The sequence below is a fragment of the Vulpes vulpes genome, chromosome 12, assembly GCF_048418805.1.
Source record: "Vulpes vulpes isolate BD-2025 chromosome 12, VulVul3, whole genome shotgun sequence".
In the NCBI taxonomy this organism is placed as follows: Eukaryota; Metazoa; Chordata; class Mammalia; order Carnivora; family Canidae; genus Vulpes; species Vulpes vulpes.
The window spans coordinates 74,406,791-74,429,641 of record NC_132791.1 but is presented as its reverse complement, the minus strand read 5'-3'; the positions used below and the strand labels follow the sequence as shown (position 1 = coordinate 74,429,641).

General features: G+C 46.7%; 1 protein-coding gene and 1 pseudogene across 1 annotated transcript; one reads left to right on the top strand and one right to left on the bottom strand.

Moving 5' to 3' along the window:
- The first annotated feature begins 3,238 nt into the window (after positions 1-3,238).
- Positions 3,239-4,286, top strand: UBD (ubiquitin D). The gene is given in 4 exon segments (XM_072731925.1): positions 3,239-3,262; positions 3,770-3,968; positions 3,971-4,021; positions 4,024-4,286. Coding segments are annotated over 4 exon segments (537 nt in total).
- A 1,594-nt stretch (positions 4,287-5,880) lies between these two features.
- Positions 5,881-10,229, bottom strand: LOC112912134 (putative olfactory receptor 2I1; annotated as a pseudogene).
- Positions 10,230-22,851: the final 12,622 nt, after the last annotated feature.

Here is a 22,851-nt window from a genome sequence, read left to right as displayed (position 1 = left end):
CTCCTCATCTGATGTGCATCCTTCCTATAATGCCAGGGCAAGCATGCCCGGCACACCCCCTTTCCCTTCCACTGGGAGAGGATTAGTAGGAGGACAAGCAAGCAGAGGTTTGCTTTTGAATACCTGCTCACCAGCTTTGGCTAAGATGAGTGTGGGTGTGACCACAGCTGGCTTCTCAGTGGGGATACTGATATTTACATCATGAGAAGCCTAGAGCACTCAAGGTTACATTTACCAATATCTCGTGTAGTTCCCAAAATACAATAAGTACTCATTAAGTGTTATTTTCCATTTTTGGTCATTCACTTACTTATACAGTTATTTGTTTAGTTCATTCATGCATTTGGTAGATATTAAGCAGACAGCAGACCCAGGAAGTGCTGGAGACCCACGTAAATCACAACACAGTCCTTTTAAAAACAACAACAACAAACAATTTATTTCTCACAGTCTGGAGGCTGAGAAGTCCAGATCAAGTGCCAGCAGATTCTGTGGCTGGTGAGGACCTGCTTCCTGGTTTACAGATGATTGTCCTCTTGGATTCTCATAGGACAGAAAGAAAGCTACCTAGCTCTCTGGCCTCTTCTTCCAAAGGTACCAATCCCATTCATGAGGACTCTACCCTCATGACCTAATCACCGTCCTGATGCCCGAGATTCCTATTATTTAAGGGGGGTGAGAGACAAGTAAGCAGAGGATCTGTCTGGTGGAGAAACTTGCTCTGAGGAAGGGAGCCAGGGAAGGCTTCCTGGAGGAGGGGCTGCTTACATCTTCTACCCCTGTAAGTCCTTGACACAGTGGATAGACCTGGAAGGAGACGCATGCTCCCTGACCTGGCAACAGACAGTGGTATGTCCAGGCACATGTGGGGAACTCTGAACTGAACCCGGAACTGTGCAGATCTGCAGCTCAGGTCTGGGCTGTGGGCTCCTGAGGAACGTCATCCCCAGGCTCTCTCTGCAGGAGCTGAGGTTCCCTGCCTCCCTGAGAAAGGGGGCATCAGCCCCAAGATGGTGTAGATTGCCAAGGTGGGGACCCGCAGACGGGAAGGATGAAAAAGTGATTTAATGCCAAGCAGTGCTAGACGCCCATGCTCTGCTTTACCTTCCAGAAATGAGGCAAAGGGCTAAGAAGGTCACAGATGCGGATGAAATGCGGAGGTGAGGAGTCTGGCTCTGGAAGCGTCCCTGTCTCTTCTTCCTGCTGCGGCTCGCTCCCAGCCACCCTCAACCCAAGTACCCTGCTCGGTTACTGGTGATGCTTCAGAACCCGCAGATCCTATTGGATGCTGGGTGCAGGGCCACTGCTGAGATCCAAGACCGCAGGGTGGTTCTTTCCCACTCACAGTGGGTGATGGGAGCCGCAAGAGGCCTGAAGGGACATGGGCAGGGCCCACCGCTTCCAAGTCCATCAGGCACTCTGCTTGCTGCACACCCATCCTGTGGGTTTGCAAAGTGTGTTCACCCCACAGAAGACATTTAAATGATAATTTCCCCAAGTTTACCCCTACGTAAGCAGAGCTCCAAATAGAAGACTGTGATTTATGTTAAGTTCTGTGAATTACTGGATTGGGTCTTGGATCACATTACCCTATACGGGCACTTCTATAAACCCAAGTGCTCCAGGAGGGAAAGTCCTGCAGGAACATGGGATCATTTGACATGCATTAGTGGGGAATGTACCGTAAATGGTCACTAAGAACAGAGCAAAAGAGATGATAACTTAGCATTTTAATGGGATTTTCACTGTGAAAAAATTGGGAGCACCTTTAATAAAATGCTTTTTTGAGAATGGGTTTTGCGGGTCTGTCCTGAGAGTTCGGGAGAGGGCACTAATTCCTTTGGAACATGAGGAAGATCAGAGTAGTTGAGGAAACTCCCCAGGGTACACAGCCTGTGCCCTCCCTTTTTGTTGGGACCTAAACCTCCAGAGCCAGGGAGGAAGCAGCAGCATGGATATGTAGGAAGTGTCCAGCCTTCAAGGTGGGGAAACAGAGTCACCCGGGGTGAGAGCCAATGTGTGCTGTCCTACAAGGAAGGGGGACTCAGCACTTGACTGTTGGCCTGGGATGGTCCCAAGTACTGGACTAGGTCTGCAGGTTCTGGAACAGGATAGGAAGAGCCCTAGAGAGCTCAGGACCCAGGGGTGTAAGGTCCTTTGTAAAGAATATTTCATAAACAGGAGGGTGGATGGATTCGCTGATGGGGATGTCTTTGATCAGAAAGTATTCTTTGTTTACTGACTCTGCCCTAGCAAAAGTGAAAGAAAAAGCAAAAGTGAAAGAAAATGCATGAGATCATAGGAGAACAAAGGGCAGAGGCAGGGGCTTTCCAACCGAGCTTGTACATAAGTGGACACAAGTCCCCTTCCTTCCTCAGCCTCCTGCTTCTGTTCCCTGCATCACACACATGGCATCCAGTGCTTCCTGCCTCCATGGGGGCTTGAAGGTGGTGAGGGGGAGAGGGAAGCACCTGCCTGGGGTGAGGTGTAGTGTCAAGGTTCACAGGGGCTGGAGCCCTGGGGCAGGCTTGTGGGGGAACCTCCAGGGGGTGGGGGTAATGTCAGGGGTCCATGGGGGCTGGGGGGCAGAGCGGCTGGGAAGGCACCTGAAGGGGACAGCATAGGAGCTGATATCTACAGAAGGGGGAAGGAAGGTTCTGGGACTAGAAGCCTGTCATTGGTCTCCCCCTTGTCTTGTCAGACCTCACTGGCCACTGTTAGGGGACATGGTAGGATATGGGAATGAGCTTTGCCCTCAGAGGGCCGGCAGAACTTGAAACTATGGAAATATTGTCCAGAGCCCTTTACCTTCTTCTGTTTAGGGATCCCCGGGCTTGTCACCTTCCTCCTCCCACAGGTTTACAAAACTCATTTACTGTCATTGTTAATAAGCTGATCCACGACCCTATAAGGAGTCTGTGCCATGTGCCAAGGGCTGGAATCAGGGCCATGCTGGGCACAGAGGGGCCCATGTCCAGTGAGGAAAGGTCTGTGCTGCCCAGAGAGGGAAGGCAGTTCTGATGGAAGTGGCAGCGAGGGCCTCCCAGGCTCTCCTGGGACAACGCAGCGGTCTGCTCACCCAGCGTCAGATTATGGAGGGAAGACTTCCCTCTGGCCCTGCCTTCTGGGAGTAGACCCTGGTCTGCCTACAGGAGGACATTGTGTTTGGCAGTAGGTGGATACCAAGACAAGGTACAGAGTCACGCTGCACACAGCATTGCCGTCACATGTGAGGGACATGGAGAAAGAAACCAGGAATGCGGTACCCTTGTGTCCTGGCTGGGGCCTCCTTCTACCATAGTCATGGAGGGCAGTGAGGAGTGTCCCACACTGCCAAGTCTTGGGAATTCTCTTTGGGGGTTGTTTTTAGCAGCCCATATATAACTTTGGATGCATTGTAGTCGTGTTTAGTTTTCAACATTTGACAGACTTTATCTGGACAAGAGGCAGGCAAATGATGTGAGAAATCACCAATGACATTGGGTGAATGAGAGGTAAGCCTATAAAGGAATAAGACTGATCTTCTTGTGTCACAAGCTTGAAATTCTGGGAGTGGAGGGCCAAAGAAGGGTGGGCCACATCTTGTAAGGAGCTGAGGGGCAGGCAGGCAGAAGGATGGGGCTGGCCAAGGGGGGACAGTGCCGTGACAGGTGGCGGGCACTCCAGGCACCTGATTCCAGGTCTTTTGTCCACGATTGCCCAGGTGACAGTCCATTCTGAGGAAGGCACATCAACGACCTTCACTGTTAATGAGAGGGACTGAGTGAAGAAGGTCAGTGAACATGTCTGGGCTAAGACCAAGGTTGCCATGCAGTACCAGGTACTTCTGCTGGGCTCCAAGACTCTAAATCCCCAGAGGAAACTGTCATCATCTGGCATTGACAAGGAGATGACCATCCACCTCACTCTGAAGGTGGTGAAACCCAGTGATGAGGAGTTGCCCTTGGTTCTGGTGGAGTCAGATGATGAAGGGAGAGGCACCTCTTCCAGGTGCAAAAGTCCAGCTCATTGGCCCAGGTAAAACGATAATAGAGACTAAGACTGCTATAATGCCTAAGAAACAGATTGTGACTTGCAATGGCAAGAGGCTGGAAGATGGGAGGATCATGGCGGATTATGGCATCAGAAGGGGCAACGAACTCTTCTTGACAGCCCACCACATTGGGGGTGGGCCCGCCAGGGATGGCTCATGTCAGGAGCAGAAGAGCTTACTGCTAGCTCTTATTCCACCCACATCCTGTGATGATTTCCCCAAAGGAACCAGGAAGATAAATAGCAAAGTTTAGGGGTGAAGTGGGGAGGAAGACCGCACAATACTTTCTAACTCCATGATTCTTTGATCTTACACAATTGACCAGGTGTATATTGTGTATATTACTAGAAATGGAAAATAACGTTTTAGGTATAGTAGAGATGGCATCAAAGCCAGCTTGCAATGTAATCCTTTCCTGGTTCCCTCTGATTAACAGAAAAATTCCTAGTTCTTCTGTCCAACAAGATAGTAAGTTTTACATATTAGGATCCATGCTCCCCTAATTTCTGTGTTTCCACCAATATATTTCATTTGTAATATCACTCAATATGTCGAACCAAATTGAATTTCTACTTACAGAGGACAGTGAGATGATTTATCATGAGGTGAATTAATTCCTCTGATATGATTACAGTCTAATTAATAAAGAACTTAGAAATTCAATTGAACTACCTTCTCTGTCTTCATTTACAGCTGTTTGGTATGAAATTCCACGGAATTCAACTGTTTTTCTTTCTGGGAATGAGGATGGGCTTAGAAAGAGATTCTCCCTGGGGACCCAGAGATGTGTCTCTAGTGGGGGGTGCTTCTTGGGGAGGTGTGCTTCTGGACCAGTCTCTGTCCTGCCTGCATTGAGGTCGAGCAGGTCTTCCCTGGGTTGGGGGTATCTATTTGAGTGGGGGCTTTGGGTTGGTCTCCACGTTGACTCCCAAGGCTCTGCCCCAGATCTGGCAGGCAGAACTGTGTCCTGCACAGATGTCTGCTCCTCTGTGGGGAACCTGGGTCCCTTCCTCCATCTTCCCGCCCTCACTCCTCTTTCTCATTGTCCTTCTTGTACCTCATGAGTGGCCAGCAACATGTTTTTTTTTTTTATTTTTATTTATTTTTATTTTATTTTTTTTATTTTTATTTTTTTTATTTTTTTTTTATATTTTTTTTAACCAACATGTTTTTTGCACTGCCTAAGACATATCTGTGTCCTTTTGTTCTTTAAACTTGCCCCAGAACTGCCTCAATCAGACGAGTTTCCCAGTTTAACCCCACTCAACCCAATCCACACTTAGGGGAGTTCCTTGTTACACTTTGGGGTCAAGTTCTCTTGCTGGACACTAGTGACTTGATTAGGTGGGCATTAAGTTGGATTGATTTCCTGAAATGAGCAAACTCCTCTGTTTTTTTGGATGGGGTTTCCTGCAGGGTAGAGTCCATGATTTCTCTGTCAGTTTGGGGGTCTCCTGAGGCCAGACACCATAGGGTTCTTCATGGTGTGTGCCATCAGCCTGGGAGAGAGTGAACATTAATTGTCCTGTCATCCATGATCTTACCAGCATGTGGACTCTTCAGGGGTGGTCACAGCACCCCCTGAGGATGGGGGAAGGTCCTTTCCAAATCTTGCCTTCTCTCTTCATCAGCTTAGGAGAAAGCTCCGAGGCCACTTCCCCTTCCCCGAATCTGTGTAGAGGATACGGGAATTCACCCTCAAAATCAGGAACATTTCCTGAGGGATGCACAGGACCTCCCCAGTGACCTTGGGCTCCTGAGGACAGATCTTTCAGATTCTCACAGGGAAATGGGCAGGTTGAAGGTTCACTGCTTTCCCAAGGGACATTCTCATCCTTGGGCCTTCACTAGCACTTTCTTCCCTCCTCTGCACTCTCACTGTCCAGCATGCCCTGTCCTAGACTCCCCAGGAGCTTCCTGGCTGTCCTTTTCACTTCCTTGTTCCTGAGGTTGAGTGCCGGGGTGATCAGGGTGTAGAAGAGCGAAATGAGCTTGCCCTGGCCCTGGTCATAACGCTGCGTGGGCTGCAGGTAAGTGAGGATGGCCGAGCCATAGTAGAGGCAGACGGTGGGATCCTCGCTTGTCCATCACCTTCCTGCAGCCGCCCCCAACAAGATGCCCCTGACAGCACAGGCCACGGCGCGGACGAGGCCAGGACGATGGCGGACAGCAGGGCGCTCACAGAGGCCAGGCGGCCAGCAGTGTGGTCTTCGCCCCCGAGTTGGCCAGACCACTCAGCCCCCAGGCTCCGTCCAGCGCGTGACAACAGGCGAGGCGAGGCGGGCGCGGGCGTGATGCAGTGAGTGGACCGCGCTGCCGTGTGGTCCAGCGCCACTGCCGCCAGCAGGAGGCACACAGCGGGTCGCGCAGCTGGGCCAGGCCGGCGCGCAGCAGTCACAGCTCCAGGCACGGAGGCCAGCCAGCAGCGCAGGCGCCACGCTCGTGGTGAAGCCCGTGTTCACCAGCGCCAGGTGGCACAGGAAGTAGTACATGGGCGTGTGCAGGCGCGGTAGTGCACCGCCAGCAGCAGGAGGCTCGAGTTGCGGGCCAGCGTCAAGAGGTAGCAGAGCAGGATGAGGGCGAAGAGGGGCGGGCTGCAGCACCGGCCAGGCGCAGAAATCCAGCAGGAGGAAGCGCTCCTCCGTGCTGTGTGGTTGGCCTGTGAGAGAGGAAACTCCCAGACTGTTTGGAAGGACGCAGAGTGAAGGGTGACTAGCTCCTGCAGGCGAAGGAGATCCCGGGGCACAAGGGTCACGTGGGGGATGGGTGGGCGTGCGGGACAGGATGGGTGCGCAGGAGCAGCATGCGGGCGTGCGCCTCGCTTTCTCGTTCACACATCTGAGTCCTGACTTGAGGAAGCTAGTCAGCCCTACCTTAGCTGACGTATTTAGCAGATTCTGTGGTGGGGGGGGGGGGGTGAGAAAGAATCTCCACTTTGTAGATGAGCAAACTTAGACTTAGAAAGGGGAGATTGTCCCAAGGTCACAGCTAGTGAGTGGCCTGTGGGACATGCAGTCAGGCCTGTCTTATTCCCAAATCTGCTTTTTGGGCTGCTTCCCGGGTTCTGATTGTATTCCTAGGAGCCAGAGTAGAAAACTGAGATTCCTCCTGTATAACAGTCCTTCAGATATCTGAAGACAGATTTCCCCCTGAGCTTCTCTACCCATCTTGGAAAGGGTGCAGTGCCTAAGAATAAGTGCAATACCCCAGGCTTGGTAGAACCAACACTTGGTAGATTAGTGCTATCCCCCACCTTCTTTGTTTCAGGGACCGTACTTCTGTGAGTATAACCTTTAGATGCTGACTACTCAGTGCTAATCTGTGGGGAATCCCTCTTCCTGGCTACTGCCAATGTCCATGCGGGTCCTGCTTCTACCTACTGTGATGGTCATGATCCATGGGTCTTGACACCTGGAGTCGCCTAGCAGAATGCTGAGCTAGAAGCCAGGAGCCCTGGGTCCCCCGTAGCAGAACTGCTTTTGGCCAGTCTGGTTATTTGATACGGAGAAGTCACTGCATTACCCTTGCTTCTGTGTTTCTATGTGTAAAAGGAGGAGTCTGAATGAGATGACCTCCCTGGCTCCTGGCTCACCCTCCAGCTCTAATTGCAATAAATATTTGTCAAATGAATGAAAAGGTGGCAGGACACGGAAGCCTTTTAACCCTGAGGAGTGATGCTGAGTCACATTTCCTAAGCACAGAAACTATATAGTTGACATGATGATGTAGCATCACAGAGAAATCTTGCTATGTTTCCTGACAGGTGGCATGAAACAGATTACCTTCATATTCATTATTCTGAATTCAAAAATCATAATCCCTTCTTTTTTTTAATTTTTCAGGGAGAAACTCTTTTCCTCTCAAAGAACATCATGCTTATATGGTTCTCTCAGTTTATCCTTGTTAGGCAGAACAGGGGTTCATGTGATTAAGAACAAGGCTCAGCGCGTCCGACTGCCTGAGTTCCAGTCATGGCTCTGTCATTTCCTAGATGAGCAACCCTGGGCATGTTGCTTAACCTCTCTGTGGGCCAGCTTCCTCACTTGGAAGTAGAATTGCTTAAGTCGGTTGAGCACCCAAAGCTCTTAGAACAGTGGCTGGCACAGAGTAGGTGTTCAGTAAATGCTGACTCTTATCATCCCTATTTCACACATCAGGAGCGGTTTTCAGAGAGGTGCTACATCAGGCGGTGGCAGAACCAGTGTGTGAGTTTGTGTCTCTTTTCATTTAACTTTGGGCTTTATTCACTGGAAAGTGAGGCAAGTAGTCCTATTTTAGAGAGTAAGGTAGGCGGGTAGTTGAGGTTAAATAACTTGCCCAAGATCACACTGTTTGTAAATGCTTATTGGGATTTCAACCCAAGTCTTACTAATTCTGAGAACCTTGCTTTTTATTTTTATTTTTTTATAAGCCAGGCTCTAACATACTAGAGGCTGTGGAGGATAAAAGCACATACAAATCCTGATCTCGCTCTCTAGATGATTCTGTAGCATTGGGGTCATACTGCAGATGAATATAGGCCAGAGCTGACATTTGGGCTAATGGCCCAGTGGTGCTAGTGATATTGTCCTAAAAAGTCAAGTTTTCTAATTCTGTGATCACGTAGACACACACCCATTCAGCCAGGCAAGCCCTGAACAGTTCTCCTCCAAGCAGCCAAACCCTGCAGACAGGCACGTGATAATAATATCACAAAAACAACACCTGTACTCCACGAATGCACCCATTCCCAGATACCTACTCAGATACATATGTACACAGACACAGCCCCCCATAATTCCCCTGAAGCATCCAGGAGGCAAATCTGTTGTAAAAATGTTCTGGAATGTGTCCCCAAACCTCACTAGGTATTCTAGGATGTGCCTGCATCTGCAAGACCTTTTTTCCTACCTTCATGTCTGAGTCTCTGGCACTAATGCTCAGCCCTTCAGTTTCCAGATGCTGAGCTGGTCTCCACCAGAGAATGGGTGCCTGAGGCCAGAGCCAGGTCCTTCAGGAACAGGACACAGGGTGGGAGCCCTCTTGCTTGTGAGCAGATGCATGAACACAATGTGTCTGGACCAGAAGCCACCCGAGAGCGGAGGAGCCTTGAGATGGAGACAGAGGTTGCAGTGTCGGTACTCGGACAGCCTGGCACTGGGGGTCCAGGCAGGGGTGGGACCTGAGTCTCAAAGTGGTAGCAGATTAGCATCAGCTGCAGCTGGCAGCAGAAATAGCCTTCCCGATTCCAAAGGGACAGCAGTTGTAGAACAGGGATGCTGATGAGCCGCTCACTGGAGAGGAAGCAGGGGAATCCACTCTCCCTGTTGTTGAGAGGATGGGGCCCTAGGGGAGCCGTGTCCCACTACCTTAACTGGCATCTGTGTGGAGTTGTCCAGGGAAGAGTCCCCCAGGGCAGGGAGGGGAACATTCTGGAGGGAGAGGCCCATGATGGTGATGTGTCCCTGGCTGTGTGGAGGCCTCAGGTAGCACCAGGCTTCCTCCCCATCACTAGTACTCCTAGCATTCAGATGGCTTAGGGTTTGGTTCTGGGATTGAGAGACATTGGGCAGCTCCGGAACCTGTGACTCTCAGGGTCAGCATGAAAACGGGGAGAAAGCCCTTGTCTGTGGAAGAGGTTTGAGGTCTGGTGGCGTTATCCTCAGTGCTGACCCTCCTGTCATTGGCCTTCCCCACCACCCCTTCTGGTGGTGGTCACTGCCTTTGCTTTGTCCCTGACTCAGCCCATCTCCCAGGACAGCCCATCTGGTTTTTGATAGATCAGCATCCACACAGATGATGTGCTCCCTCCTGGCAGATCCTCCCCGGCAGGCGTCGGGAAGTTTGTCAAGGTCCCCAAGGCCACCTGTCTCCACTGCTCTCTTGAGCGTGGGTTCCCTGGTCCGTCACAACATCCTGCCTCTTCCCCCCTTCTTGTCCTCCCTTGGCCAAGTCATTATCCTATCTGAATAAAATCCTAACCCTTTCCCTGTATTGTTCAGCCGACTGTGGCTGGAGGGAAGGCCAGAACCATCTGAGAAGTTTCATTTTGCCTTCATGAGTATTCACTTTATTTGTAATTCTTCCAGCTTTATTGAGACATGTTACATGGTGTAACTTTAAGGTGTTCAGTGTTCTGATTGATACACGTATATACTGTGAAGTGATCAGCACACTGAACTTCGTGAACACACCCTTCACTTCCCATGATTGCCATCGTGTTGTTGAGAACATTCAAAGTCCACCCTTGTATCAGCTGTGAATCACGATACAGTATGTTAACTGTACTCACCATGTGGCACATCGGATCCGCAGAACTTACTGTAACTGGAGTTTAGAATCTCTGACCAATATCCCCCCATGTCCCCCACTCCGCAGCTCTGACAGCCACCATTTTACCCTGTTTCTATGTGCCCAATGCTTTCAGATTACACATTCAAATGGCATCATGCAGTATTTGTCTTTCTCCACCTAACAAGGCCCTCAAGGTTCATCCATGGTATCACAGATGGATTCCCTGTTTCATGGCGAACAGCATCCCATTGCATTTTCCTTATCCACGTATCCATCCGTGAACACCCCAAACGGTTTCCACATCTTGTGAGCAATGCTGCAGTGAACACAGCCTGCAGACATCTCTTTGAGAGAGTATGCTCATCTCCTTTGGGTATATCCCCCAAGGTGGAATTGCTGGATCACATGGTAGCTTTTCATCTTTTGAAGGACCTCTGTGCTGTTCTCTGTAGTGGCCGAACTGGTTCACATTCCCATCAACAGTGCGTAAGGGCTCCCTTTCCCCTACATTCCTATCAACACTTGCTGTCTCTTGTCTTTTTGATAATAGCCATTCTAAGAGATGTGAGGTTTTGTCTCATTGTGGTTTTGATTAGCATTTCTCTGATGATGAGTGCTGTTGAGCATCTTTCCATGTAGCTTTCGGCCATTTATATGTTTTCTTTGGAAAAATGTCAGTTCAAACCCTTTGCCCATTTTAATTGGATCATTTGGGTTTTTTCCTATTGAGTTGTATATGTTCTTCATATACTTATATATGTATTTATCACATACATGGTTTGCAAATATTTTCTCCCATTCCATAGGGTGACTTTACATTTTGTTGATTTTTCTTTCTGTGCTGGAGCTTTTTAGTTTGATGTCTCACTTGTTGATTTTTGGTTTTGTTGCTTGTGCTTTTGATGTTATATCCAAAAAATCCTTGCCATATCAGGGAGGTTTTCTCCTGGGTTTCTTCTAGTAGTTTTATGGTTTCAGTGTTACATTTAAATTATTCAGTTCCACAAATGAGTGAGATCACATGATATTTGTCTTCCTCTGACTGATTTCTTTCACTCATCATAATACCCTCTAGTTCCATCCATATCATCGCAAATGGTAAGATTTCATTCTTCTTCATGGCTAAGATTCCATTGCATACACACACACACACACACACACACACACACACACAAACACACACACATATATTTCATATCTTTATCCATTCTCAGTAGATAGACCTTTGGCCTCTTTCCACAGTTTGTCTACCGTGGACATTGCTGCTCTAAACAATGGGGTCCATGTGCCATTTGGGTCACTATATTTGTATCCTCTGAATAAATACCTAGTTGTGCAATTGCTGGATCATAAGGTAGCTCTATTTTTAACTTCTTTTTTTTAAAAAGATTTTATTTATTCATGAGAGACACAGATAGAGAGAGAAGCAGAGACACAGGCAAAAGGAGAAGCAGGCTCCATGCAGGGAGCCCGATATGGGGGTCGATCCTGGGCTCTCTGGGATCAAGCCCTGGGCTGAAGGCAGTGCTAAACCTCTGAGTAACCCTGGCTGCACTATTTTTAACTTCGTAAGGAAACTCTGCACTGTTGTCCAGAGTGGCTGTACCAGTTTGAAGCCCCACCAATAGTGGGAGAGGATTTCCCTTTCTCCACACCCTCTTGAACATTTGTTGTCTCCTGTCTTGTTAATTTTCCCCATTCTCACTGGTGTGAGGTGGTATCTCATCGTGGTTTTGATTTGTATTTCCCTGATGGCAAGTGATGGGGAGCATTTTCTCATGTGCATGTTGGCCATGTCCATGTCTTCCTCTGTGAGGTTTCTGTTCATGGCTTTTGTCCATTTCATGATTGGATTGTTTGTTTCTTTGATGTTGAGTTTAATAAGTTCTTTATAGATCTTGGAAACTAGCCCTTTATCTGATACGTCATTTGCAAATATCTTCTCCCATTCTGTAGGTTGTCTTTTAGTTTTGTTGACTGTTTCTTTTGCTTTGCAAGAGCTTCTTATCTTGATGAAGTCCCAATAGTTCATTTTTGCTTTTGTTTCTTTTGCCTTCGTGGATGAATCTTGCAAGAAGTAACTGTGGCCAAGTTCCAAAAGGGTGTTGCCTGTGTTCTCCTCTAGCATTAAATGGAACCTTGTCTCACATTTAGATCTTTCATCCATTTTTTTAATAAATTAACTTTTACTGGTGTTCAATTTACCAACATACAGAATACCACCCAGCACTCATCCCATCAAGAGCCCTCAGAGCCCGTCACTCATTCACCCCCACCCCCACCCTCCTCCCCTTCCACCACCCCTAATTCGTTTCCCAGAGTTAGGAGTCTTCATGTTCTGTCTCCCTTTCTGATATTAACATCTAGCTTCTGATACAACTTCTCTTTCATATCCCTAACTCAGCTCTACAAGGGAGCACATTTTTAAGTATTCTTCCATAGTGCTACTCCTTGACCTAGTAATAAAACACCTGAAGGATTTTTACTCAAGAAAAATTGACAAGAATGAGAAGAAAGTCTGAGTCGAGATTGTAGACATTGGAGTACCTCTTGTAAAAGAGAAGTCTTTCAAGGTTTGGGAAATCCCTGAGAGGACAATAGAAAGATTTGATGTGACTGGAATAAAGAGTAGGTTAATGAGGGAACACTTCTCAGAAGCCCATGGGATTCTAAGCGGTATAGTTGGGAGAAATTTTGAGAAATTATTCAATCTGTGCTGGAGCTCCATGAAAGGCTGGCTTCAGAGTATCTTTCTTTGACTTTCACACGTGTTTTACACACAGTAAAACCTACCACTCCTGTTTAAGATCAAATGATATGCCAAATATCATTTTTGGTTCTTTGACTCGTAAAACTAAATTGTATCAAAAATTCACTTGGGGAAGAAATCTTTTTCTAACACTTAAAGAAAATTAGCAATCAGACTCATCTGTACTGAATGATTTATTTCATTGCAATTTTAGTACTCAGATCACTTATTTACTTGAGAATATGTAGAGAAGCAGGAATGCTGAACTGGGAATGAGATATGACAATGAAAATGTATAAAAAGTCTTCACAATCTACAAATGCAATGAATAATCCACCATAGGATAAGAAACCAGTTCTAAATCCTGGGCATTTAATTGGTTTAAATATTTGGCAGCTCCCACATTCGGGGCATATATATTGAGGATTGTTAAGTCCTCTTGTTGGATAGATCCTTTAAGTATGAGATAGTGTCCTCTTCATCTCTCACTATAGTCTTCGGGGTAAATTTTAGTTTATCTGATATAAGGATGGCTACCCCTGCTTTCTTTTGAGGACCAGTTGAATGGTAAATGGTTCTCCAACCTTTTATTTTCAGGCTGTAGGTGTCCTTTGGTCTAAAATGAGTCTCTTGTAGACAGCAAATAGATGGGTCCTGCTTTTTTATCCAGTCTGAAACCCTGCGCCTTTTGATGGGGTCATTAAGCCCGTTCACGTTCAGAGTTACTAGTGAAAGATATGAGTTTAGGGTCATCATGATATCTATTCAGTCCTTGTTTTTGTGGATTGTTCCACTGGACTTCTTCTTAAAGGGGAATTTTAAGAGTCCCCCTTAAAATTTCTTGCAGAGCTGGTTTGGAGGTCACATATTCTTTCAGTTCCTGCCTGTCTTGGAAGCTCTTTATCTCTCCTTCCATTTTGAATGAGAGCCTTGCTGGAGAAAGTATTCTTGGTTGCATGTTCTTCTCATTTAGGACCCTGAATATATCCTGCCAGCCCTTTCTGGCCTGCCAGGTCTCTGTGGAGAGGTCTGCCATTACCCTAATATTCCTCCCCATAAAAGTCAGGGATTTCTTGTCTCTTGCTGCTTTAAGGATCTTCTCTTTATCTTTGGAATTTGCAAGCTTCACTATTAAATGTCGAGGTGTTGAACGGTTTTTGTTGATTTTAGGGGGGGATCTCTCTATTTCCTGGATCTGAATGCCCATTTCCCTTCCCAGATTAGGAAAGTTTTCAGCTATGATTTGTTCAAATACATATTCTGGCCCTCTGTCCCTTTCGGCGCCCTCGGGAATCCCGATTAAACGTAGGGCTGTCGGTTTAAACGATTAATCCTCAGGCTGTCGTTTATCTCCCTTAAGCTGTCTTAATGGTCTTTTAATTGTCTCTCATTTTTCCTCAGTTTCCCTCTTTGCCATCAACTTGTTTTCTACGTCACTCACTTGTTCTTCCACCTCCTTAACCCTCATTGTTAGGACCTCTAGTTTGGATTGCATCTCATTCAATTGATTTTTAATTTCTGCCTGATTGGATCTAAATTCTGCAGTCATGAAGTCTCTTGAGTCCTTTATGATTTTTTCTAGAGCCACCAGTAGCTGTATAATAGTGCTTCTGAATTGGCTTTCTGAATTTGAATTATAATCCTGATTTTGTAACTCTGCGGGAGAGAGGACAGTTTCTGATTCTTTCTTTTGAGGTGAGATTTTCCTTCTAGTCAATTTGCTCAGTGCCGAGTGGCCCAAAACAAGTTGTATTGGGAAAAGGAGAAAAAGAGAGAGAGAGAAGGAAAGAAAAGAGAAAAAGAAAAAATCAAAAAGGAAGAAAAAAAGGAAAAAAGAGAAGAAAAAGAGAAATAAAAAGAAAGAAAGGTGAAAAAAGGGTGGGGGAAGCAATCAGAAATCAAAAAGAAAAAAAAAAACCACGGGGGAGTATCTTCTGATTCTGTATACTTTAAGTCTGGAATCAGACTTCCCCTGGAACTTGTCCGTCTAGTTGGTCTTCTGGGGGAGGGGCCTGTTGTGCTGATTTTCAGGCGTTAGCACTTGGGGGAGCTGATCTGCCCCTGCCTGGTGCAGGGCTCAGTGGGGGTTGTTCACCCCGTGAGGCCCCAGGAGGAACAACCGCAGTGGCGGGGCCAGCTCTGCAGCCCTGGAGTCAGCTCCTGCAGTAGCTCCGGGGCTCTCCGTCTGCAGGGCCTGGAGGCTTGGGGCGGGGCTGCTGATCTGCTCAGCTCGGGGAAGGAGCGTCCTCGCTGTCCTGGGCCCTCCCGGCCTCCGCCTGTCCCGGGGGGAGGCCGGATCCTGGGCTGTGTCCTGGCGCCCTGTGCTCTGGGACCTGTGCTGTTGGATTCGCACTCCCGCCCCGCAGCCCCCTCCGCGGAGCCGCCGCCCGAGCCCCTCCGAGCTGCTCCGGGTCCAGCCGTGCGCGCTGCAGCCCTTAGGGAGCTCGGCGCACTCTCCTGGGGCGCAGGTGCCTGTTAGTGTCCCAGGGAGCCTGAGGGCATCCCCGCCCTCCTGGGTCCTGCTTTAACTTCCTGTGGGTCCCTTTCCGCGGGGAAGGTCGGTGCAGCTCCTGCTCCTCCGGGACGGGGCTCTCCTGTCCTGGGGACACTTGCCCCGGCCTCAGCCCGGCTCCTCGCGGGGCCCCTCCCCCTTGGAGGCCTTTTGTTTCTTTATTTCTTTTTCCCCGTCTTTCTACCTTGATAGAAGTGCAAACTCTTCTCACTGTAGCATTCCAGCTGGTCTCTCTTTAAATCTCAGGCCGAATTCGTAGATTTTCAGGATGATTTGAAGGTTATCTAGGTAATTTGGTGGGGACAGGTGATTTGGGGACCCTACTCTTCCGCCATCTTGCCCCTCCTCCCCACATAAAGGCATTTGAACACATATCCAAAGGAACTGTGGAGGCTCGATGGAAATGCGGCACTTATTTCTGAGAAACCAATACTCTTTGAAGGCAGCTTCTGACCAGCCTCAAACATAAGGGACTTAGAACCAACGTCAACAGTAGGTGTGGAGTCTTAGTGGAAAGCACTGTGCTCATCTCTTGAAAAGAAACAGAACTCTGCTTTAAACAATTCTCTCGGGATCCCTGGGTGGCGCAGCGGTTTAGCACCTGCCTTTGGCCCAGGGCGTGATCCTGGAGACCTGGGATCGAATCCCATGTCGGGCTCCCTGTTTGGAGCCTGCTTCTCCCTCTGCCTGTGTCTCTGCCTCTCTCTCTCTCTCTCTCTCTCTCTCTCTCTCTCTGTGACTTTCATAAATAAATAAAAATTAAAAAAAACCTTAAACAATTCTCTCACCAACAGGAGTTAGAACATAGCTCCACTGGAGTGCAAAGGTGAGATGGAAATGCACTCTACTGAACGCTGAGACAAACACATTCCTTTTTCTGAAATCTCAGAAAAACACTGATATTTCATTTAGCTTCTCACATAAGAGCGATAGAAAATACACAGCAGTCCATGTGCAATGGAAATGCTATAAAGATAACTGGGAAAAGCAGGGCTCTTTGCGTGCGCCTTTCCACTATGCTCTCCATAAAGGCATTAGAACATACAGCCAAAGGAGTCGTGGAGGCATGAGGCAAACGCGATATACATAACTCTGATGAGCATTCCTGAAAGGCAGCTTTGGACAAGACTCTCACATAAGGGCGTTAGAACCTAAGTCCACAGTACATGTGGAGGCCGAATGGAAATGCACGGTGCTCAACTCTTAGAGACAAGCATTCCTTGAATGTACTTTTAAACTGGATTCTCCCATATGGGAGGTATACCTAGCTCAACTGTAGGTGACAAAGTGCCATGGAGGAGATTCACTGGAAATAACAGAGAACATCCAGCATTCCTGCATTGCAGCTCTCAATGAGCCTCTTCTATATCAGAGATAGAACTAAGTCAACAGTGGGTGATGAGGTGCCAAAGAAATGTGTCATCTTTAACTGTGCAAAAGCAGCATTCCTGCACTGCACCTTTCAACTAGCCTTTCCCATAAGGGAGTTAGAAGCTATCTACACATATCAGTGGAGTGCTGTGGAGATACTAATAGTGAACTATGACAGTCATTCCTTGGGTGCAGCTATTGACTACATTCTTACATAAAGTCATCAGGACGTCAAGCAAAAGTAAGTGTGGAGTCTCAAGGGAAATGTGCTATACTTAACTCTGAGAAACAAGCGTTCTTCAGAGGCATCATCTGAGAAGCCTCCAACATGACAGAGCAAGAATCTATAACCATAGATGTGGAGATCCAATGGAAATGCAGTGTCCTGAACTCTCAGTAAGAAGCATAGCTTGAATGCAGATTTCAAATAGCGTTTCACCTATGGGAAGTTAGAACCTAGCTCTACTGTAGCAGAGGAGGTGCCCTGGAAAGGAGCTGAACTTAACTTTGAGAAGCAAGCATTCTTTCGCTGCAACGTTCCCCTAGCCTCTCATCTACAGGATGTAGAAGCTATCTCCACAGGTGTGGAGGGGCCGTGGAAGTGCTGTATATTTAACTGAGAAACCATCACTTGTTGAGTGCAGCTCTTGGCAATGATCTTACCTATCGGCAAGAGAGTGTAAACCAGGCTTTTTTTTTAGATTTTATTTTTTCACGATAGACAGAGAGAGAGAGAGAGAGAGGCAGAGATACAGGCAGAGGGAGAAGCAGGCTCCATGCCAAGAGCCTGACACGGGACTCAATCCTGGGACTCCAGGATCACGCCCTGGGCCAAAGGCAGGAGCCAAACCGCTGAGCCACCCACGGATCCCGGCAAGAGAGTGTAGATCAAAAGTGTGGAGCCTCCATGGAAATGCAGTGTACCAAATTCTGAGATAGAAGCATTTCTTGAAGGCAGCTTCTTAAAAGCGTGTAACATAAAGGATCTGGAAGCTATGTCCTAGTATGTGTGGCAGTCCATGGAGAGGCCCTGTGCTCAGCGCTCAGAAAGAAGCATTCCTTGAATGGAGCTTTAGACTAGTCTCTCTTATAAGACTAATCTAAATGGCCACAGGAGTGGATGGGCCATGGAAATGCTATGGATCAAACTGAGAACAATCAGATTCCCTCCAGTGCAGCTATCCCCAACCTTCTCCCCTGTAGAACCTATAATAGAAGAAGCTGTGGAGGATTGAGGGAAATGCAGTTTACTGAACTCTGAGAAACAAGCATTATCAGCTTCTGAAAATCATCTCATAAGGAAGTTAGATCCTAGTGCACAGTTGCTGTGGAGGCCCAATGAAAGGCCCTGGGCTCAAGTCTCAAGCACATTTCCATCTCACCTCCTCTCCTCTAGTGCAGCTAGGTTCTAACTCCCATAGGTGAGAGTGGCCTTCAGTGAATGCTTCTTTTTGAGAGATGAACACAGTGCCTTTCCATTAGGCCTCCACACCTACTGTTGACATAGTTTTGAAATCACTTATGTTTGAGGCTTGAGAAATTGCCTTCAAGGTATGCTTGTTTCTCAGAGTTAAGTATGGCGCATTTCCCTCTAGAGACTCCAATTCCTTTGGATATGTGTTCAAATGACTTTATATGCTGCACTCAGGTTTCTCTTGTTTCTCATACTTAACTTGGTAGCATTTCCATGGCACCTTTACTGCTGTGAAGAGAACTACCTCCATATGAGAGACACTCGTTGACTGCTGCATTGCAGGAGTGCTTCTTGCTCAGGGTTAAGTACAGCGCATTTCCATGGCACCTCTTCACCTAGCTACTAGGCTGTAACTCCCATAGGTGAGAGGCTAGTTGAAAGCTTCATTCGAGGAATTCTTTCTGAATGTTAAACTCAGGGCCTTTCCACCTGGCCTGTACACCTACTCTCAAAAGAGCTTCCATCTGTCTTCTGTTAGAGTCTTGTCACAAGCTATCTGCAAGGACTGCTTGTTTCTGATAGTTCAGAGGGTCACATTGCCTTGAAACCTCCCCAGGTGCTTTTGATCTAGGTTCTAATGGCACTAGGGGAGAGGGTAGTGGAAAGTTGCTTTCCAGGAACGCTCATTGCTCATAGTTCACTACATAGCATCTCCATCAGCTGACCACTCCTGTGGAGATAGCTTCTCTCTCCTGTACGTGAGTGGTTGTTGGAAAGCTGCAGGGCCTGGATGTTTGCATCCCTCCCAGAGTTCAGTACAGTGCCTTTCTATGGCATCTCCTCATCTAGAGTGGGGGATAATATTTGAATGCTGCATTCAATGAATGTTTCATTCCGAGTCTTGAGCACAGTGCCTTCCCATCAGGCCTCCACATTTTCTGTGGACATAGGTTCTCAATGCCTTCTGTTAGAGATGTGGGAGAATCCGACTACAAGGAAAGATGTTTTCTCATATTTCAGTTGACCTAATGCCCCCTATCCTCCACAGGCTTCTTTGATGTAGATTCAAATGCGGGTTCCTGAGAATGTAGTGGGAATCTGCATTTAAAAATCGCTAGATGCAAAAAAAATCGCTAGATGCTCACTTCACAACATAGCCTTTCCATGGCACCTTACTGCTGTGGGGATAGCCTACCATCCCTAGGGTGAGAGGCTAGTGGAAGACTGCAGGGCAGGAAGCCTTGTGTCACAGAGTTCAATACAATGCATGACCAGGTCACAATCTCACCTACCGTGCTTCTAAGTTTTTAACTCCCATAGGTGAGAGCCTAGTTGAGACCTGCTTTTAGGAATGCATCTTTCTGACTATTGAGTTCAAGGCTTTTCCTTTGGGCCTCCACACCTACTGTGGACATTGTTTTTAACTGCCTTATTTTATTTTAGAGGCTTGTCAGAAGTTGCCTGCCAGGAATGCTTCTTTTTTTAAAAAATAAATTTATTTTTTATTGGTGTTCAATTTGTCAACATACAGAATAACACCCAGTGCTCATCCCGTCAAGTGTCCTTTCAGTGCCCGCCACCCAGTTACCCCCACCCCCCGCCCTCCTCCCCTTCCACCACCCTTAGTTCATTTCCCAGAGTTAGGAGTCTTTCATGTTCTGTCTCCCTTTCTGATATTTCCCACTTATTTTTTTTCTCCTTTCCCCTTTATTCCTTTTCACTACTTTTTATATTCCCCAAATGAATGAGGCCATATAATGTTTGTCTTTCTCTGATTGACTTATTACACTCAGCATAATACCCTCCAGTTCCATCCACATCGAAGCAAATGGTGGGTATTTGTCGTTTCTAATGGCTGAGTAATATTCCAGGAATGTTTCTTTATCAAGTTCAGTAGGCTGCATTTCCCTCACGATTCAACACGAATCAACACGAATTCATCAACCTTTTGATATATTTTCTAATGCTGCTATTTGAGGAAGTAGTGGATAGCTACTCTCTAGGAATGCTTTTTGATCACAGTTCATTCCATAGCATTTCCAAGACCTCTACACAGGAGATGAGAGTCTAGCTGAGAGCTCCGTTCAATGAATTCTTTTTACTGAGAGTGGAGCACAGCGCCTTTCCTGTGAGTCTCCACAACTACTGTGGAGAAAGACTCAAACTCCGCTAAGTTAGAATTTGTCAGAGGTGGCCTGAAAGGAAAGCTTGTTTCTCTGCATTCAATAGGCCACATTTCTCTCGAGCCTCTAGGAGTTCTTTTGATGTAGGTTCTGCTGCTAGTTCAGAGGGTCTATAAATCTGTGCTCAAGGAACGCTGGTTGCTCACAGCTACCTACAGAGCATTTCCACAAATCCTTCACTACTGTGTGGATAGTTTCTAACTCTCTTATCTGAGAGGCTAGTTAAAAGCTGCAGGGGAGAAATGCTGGCTACTTAGATTTCAGTACAGCGCATTTCCCTGGCACCTCTTCACCTAAAGTGGAGTTAGGTTCGAACTCCATTGTTGAGAACCTTGACGAAAGCTGTATTCAAGGAATGCTGCTTTCTGAAAGTTGAGCTCAGGGCCTTTCATTGGGCCTCACACCAACTGTGGACTAGGATCTAAGTTCCATATGAGAGATGATTTTCTGAGGCTGCCTACAGTTAACAATTGTTTCTCAGAGCTCAGACTGCATTTACCTCGAGCCTCCTCAGCTACTTTTGATATAGGTCCTAATGAAGACAAGTGAGAGGGAAGGGGATATCTGTACTGAAGGGACTCTGTTCATAGATTTTCCCTCCTTATATGAGAGATTTGTCAAAAGCTGCATTCAAGGAATGCTTCTTTCTGAGAGCTGAACATAGGGCCTTTCCATGGACTGCCACATGTACTTGGATAGCTTTTCAGGTCACTTATGTCAGATGCTTTTTAGAACCTTCCACCAAGAAACGATGGTATCCCAGGATTCAGGGTATTCAATTTCCATGGAGACTCCACGTGTACTTTTGATATATATTCCAGGCTCATGGATTAGAAGAATTAACATTGTGAAGATGTCAAAACTACCCAAGGGCAATTTACATGTTTAATGCAAATCTTATCAAAATACAAATGACTTTATTCAGGGAGTTTCAACAAATCATCGTACGATTTGTGTGGATTCAGAAAATACCCCGAATAGCCAGGGGACTACTGAAAAAGAAAACCAGAGACAGGGGCATCACAATGCCAGGTTTCAGGTTGTACTACAAAGTTGTGATCATCAAGACAGTGTGGTACTGGCACAAAAACAGACACATAGATCAATGGAACAGAAGAGAGAACCCAGAAATGGGCCCTCAACTCAATGGTCAACGAATATTCCACAAAGCAGTAAAGACTATCCACTGGAAAAAGGACAGTCTCTTCAAGAAATGATGCTGGGACAGCCACGTGCAGGAGAATGAAACAAGACCATTCTCTTACATCAGACACAAAGATAAACTCAAAATGGATAAAAGATCTAAATGTGAGACAAATCCATCAAATTCCTACAGGAGAACACAGGCAACACCCTTTTGGAACTTGGCCACAGCAACTACTTCCAAGATACATCTATGAAGGCAAGGAAAACAAAAGCAAAAATGAACTATTGGGACTTCATCAAGGTAAAAAGCTTCCGCAAAGCAAAAGAAACAGTCAACAAAACTAAAGGACAACTTACAGAAGGAAGAAGATATTTGTAAATGATATATCAGATAAAGTGCTAGTATCCAAGATCTCTAAAGAACATATTAAAATCAACAGCAAAGAAACAAACAATCCAATCATGAAATGGGCAAAAGACATGAAGAGAAATCTCACAGAACATACACATGGCCAACAAGCACATGCGAAAATGCTCTGCATCACTTGCCATCAGGGAAATACAAATCAAAACCACAGTGAGATACCACCTCACACCAGTGAAAATGAGGAAAATTAACAAGAAAGGAAACAAGAAATTTTGGAGAGGATGTGGAGAAAGGAGAACTCTCTTGCACTGTTGGTGGGAATGTGAACTGGTGTAGCCACTCTGGAAAACTGTGTGGAGGTTCCTCAAAGAGTTAAAAATAGATCTGCCCTATGACCCAGCAATTGCACTGCTGGGGATTTACCCCAAAGATACAGATGCAGTGAAACGCCAGGACACCTGCACCCTGATGTTTCTAGCAGCAATGTCCACAATAGCCAAACTGTGGAAGGAGCCTCAGTGTCCATAGAAAGATGAATGGATAAAGAAGCTGTGGCATATGGATACAATGGAATATTACTCAGCCATTAAAAACGACAAGTACCCACCATTTGCTTCGACGTGGGTGGACCTGGAGAGTATTATGCTGAGTGAAATAAGTCAATTGGAGAAGGACAAACATTATATGGTCTCATTCATTTGGGAATATAAAAAATAGTGAAAGGGAATAAAGGGGAAAGGAGAAAAAATGAGTAGGAAATATCAGAGAGGGAGACAGAAGATGAGAGACTCCTAACTCTGGAA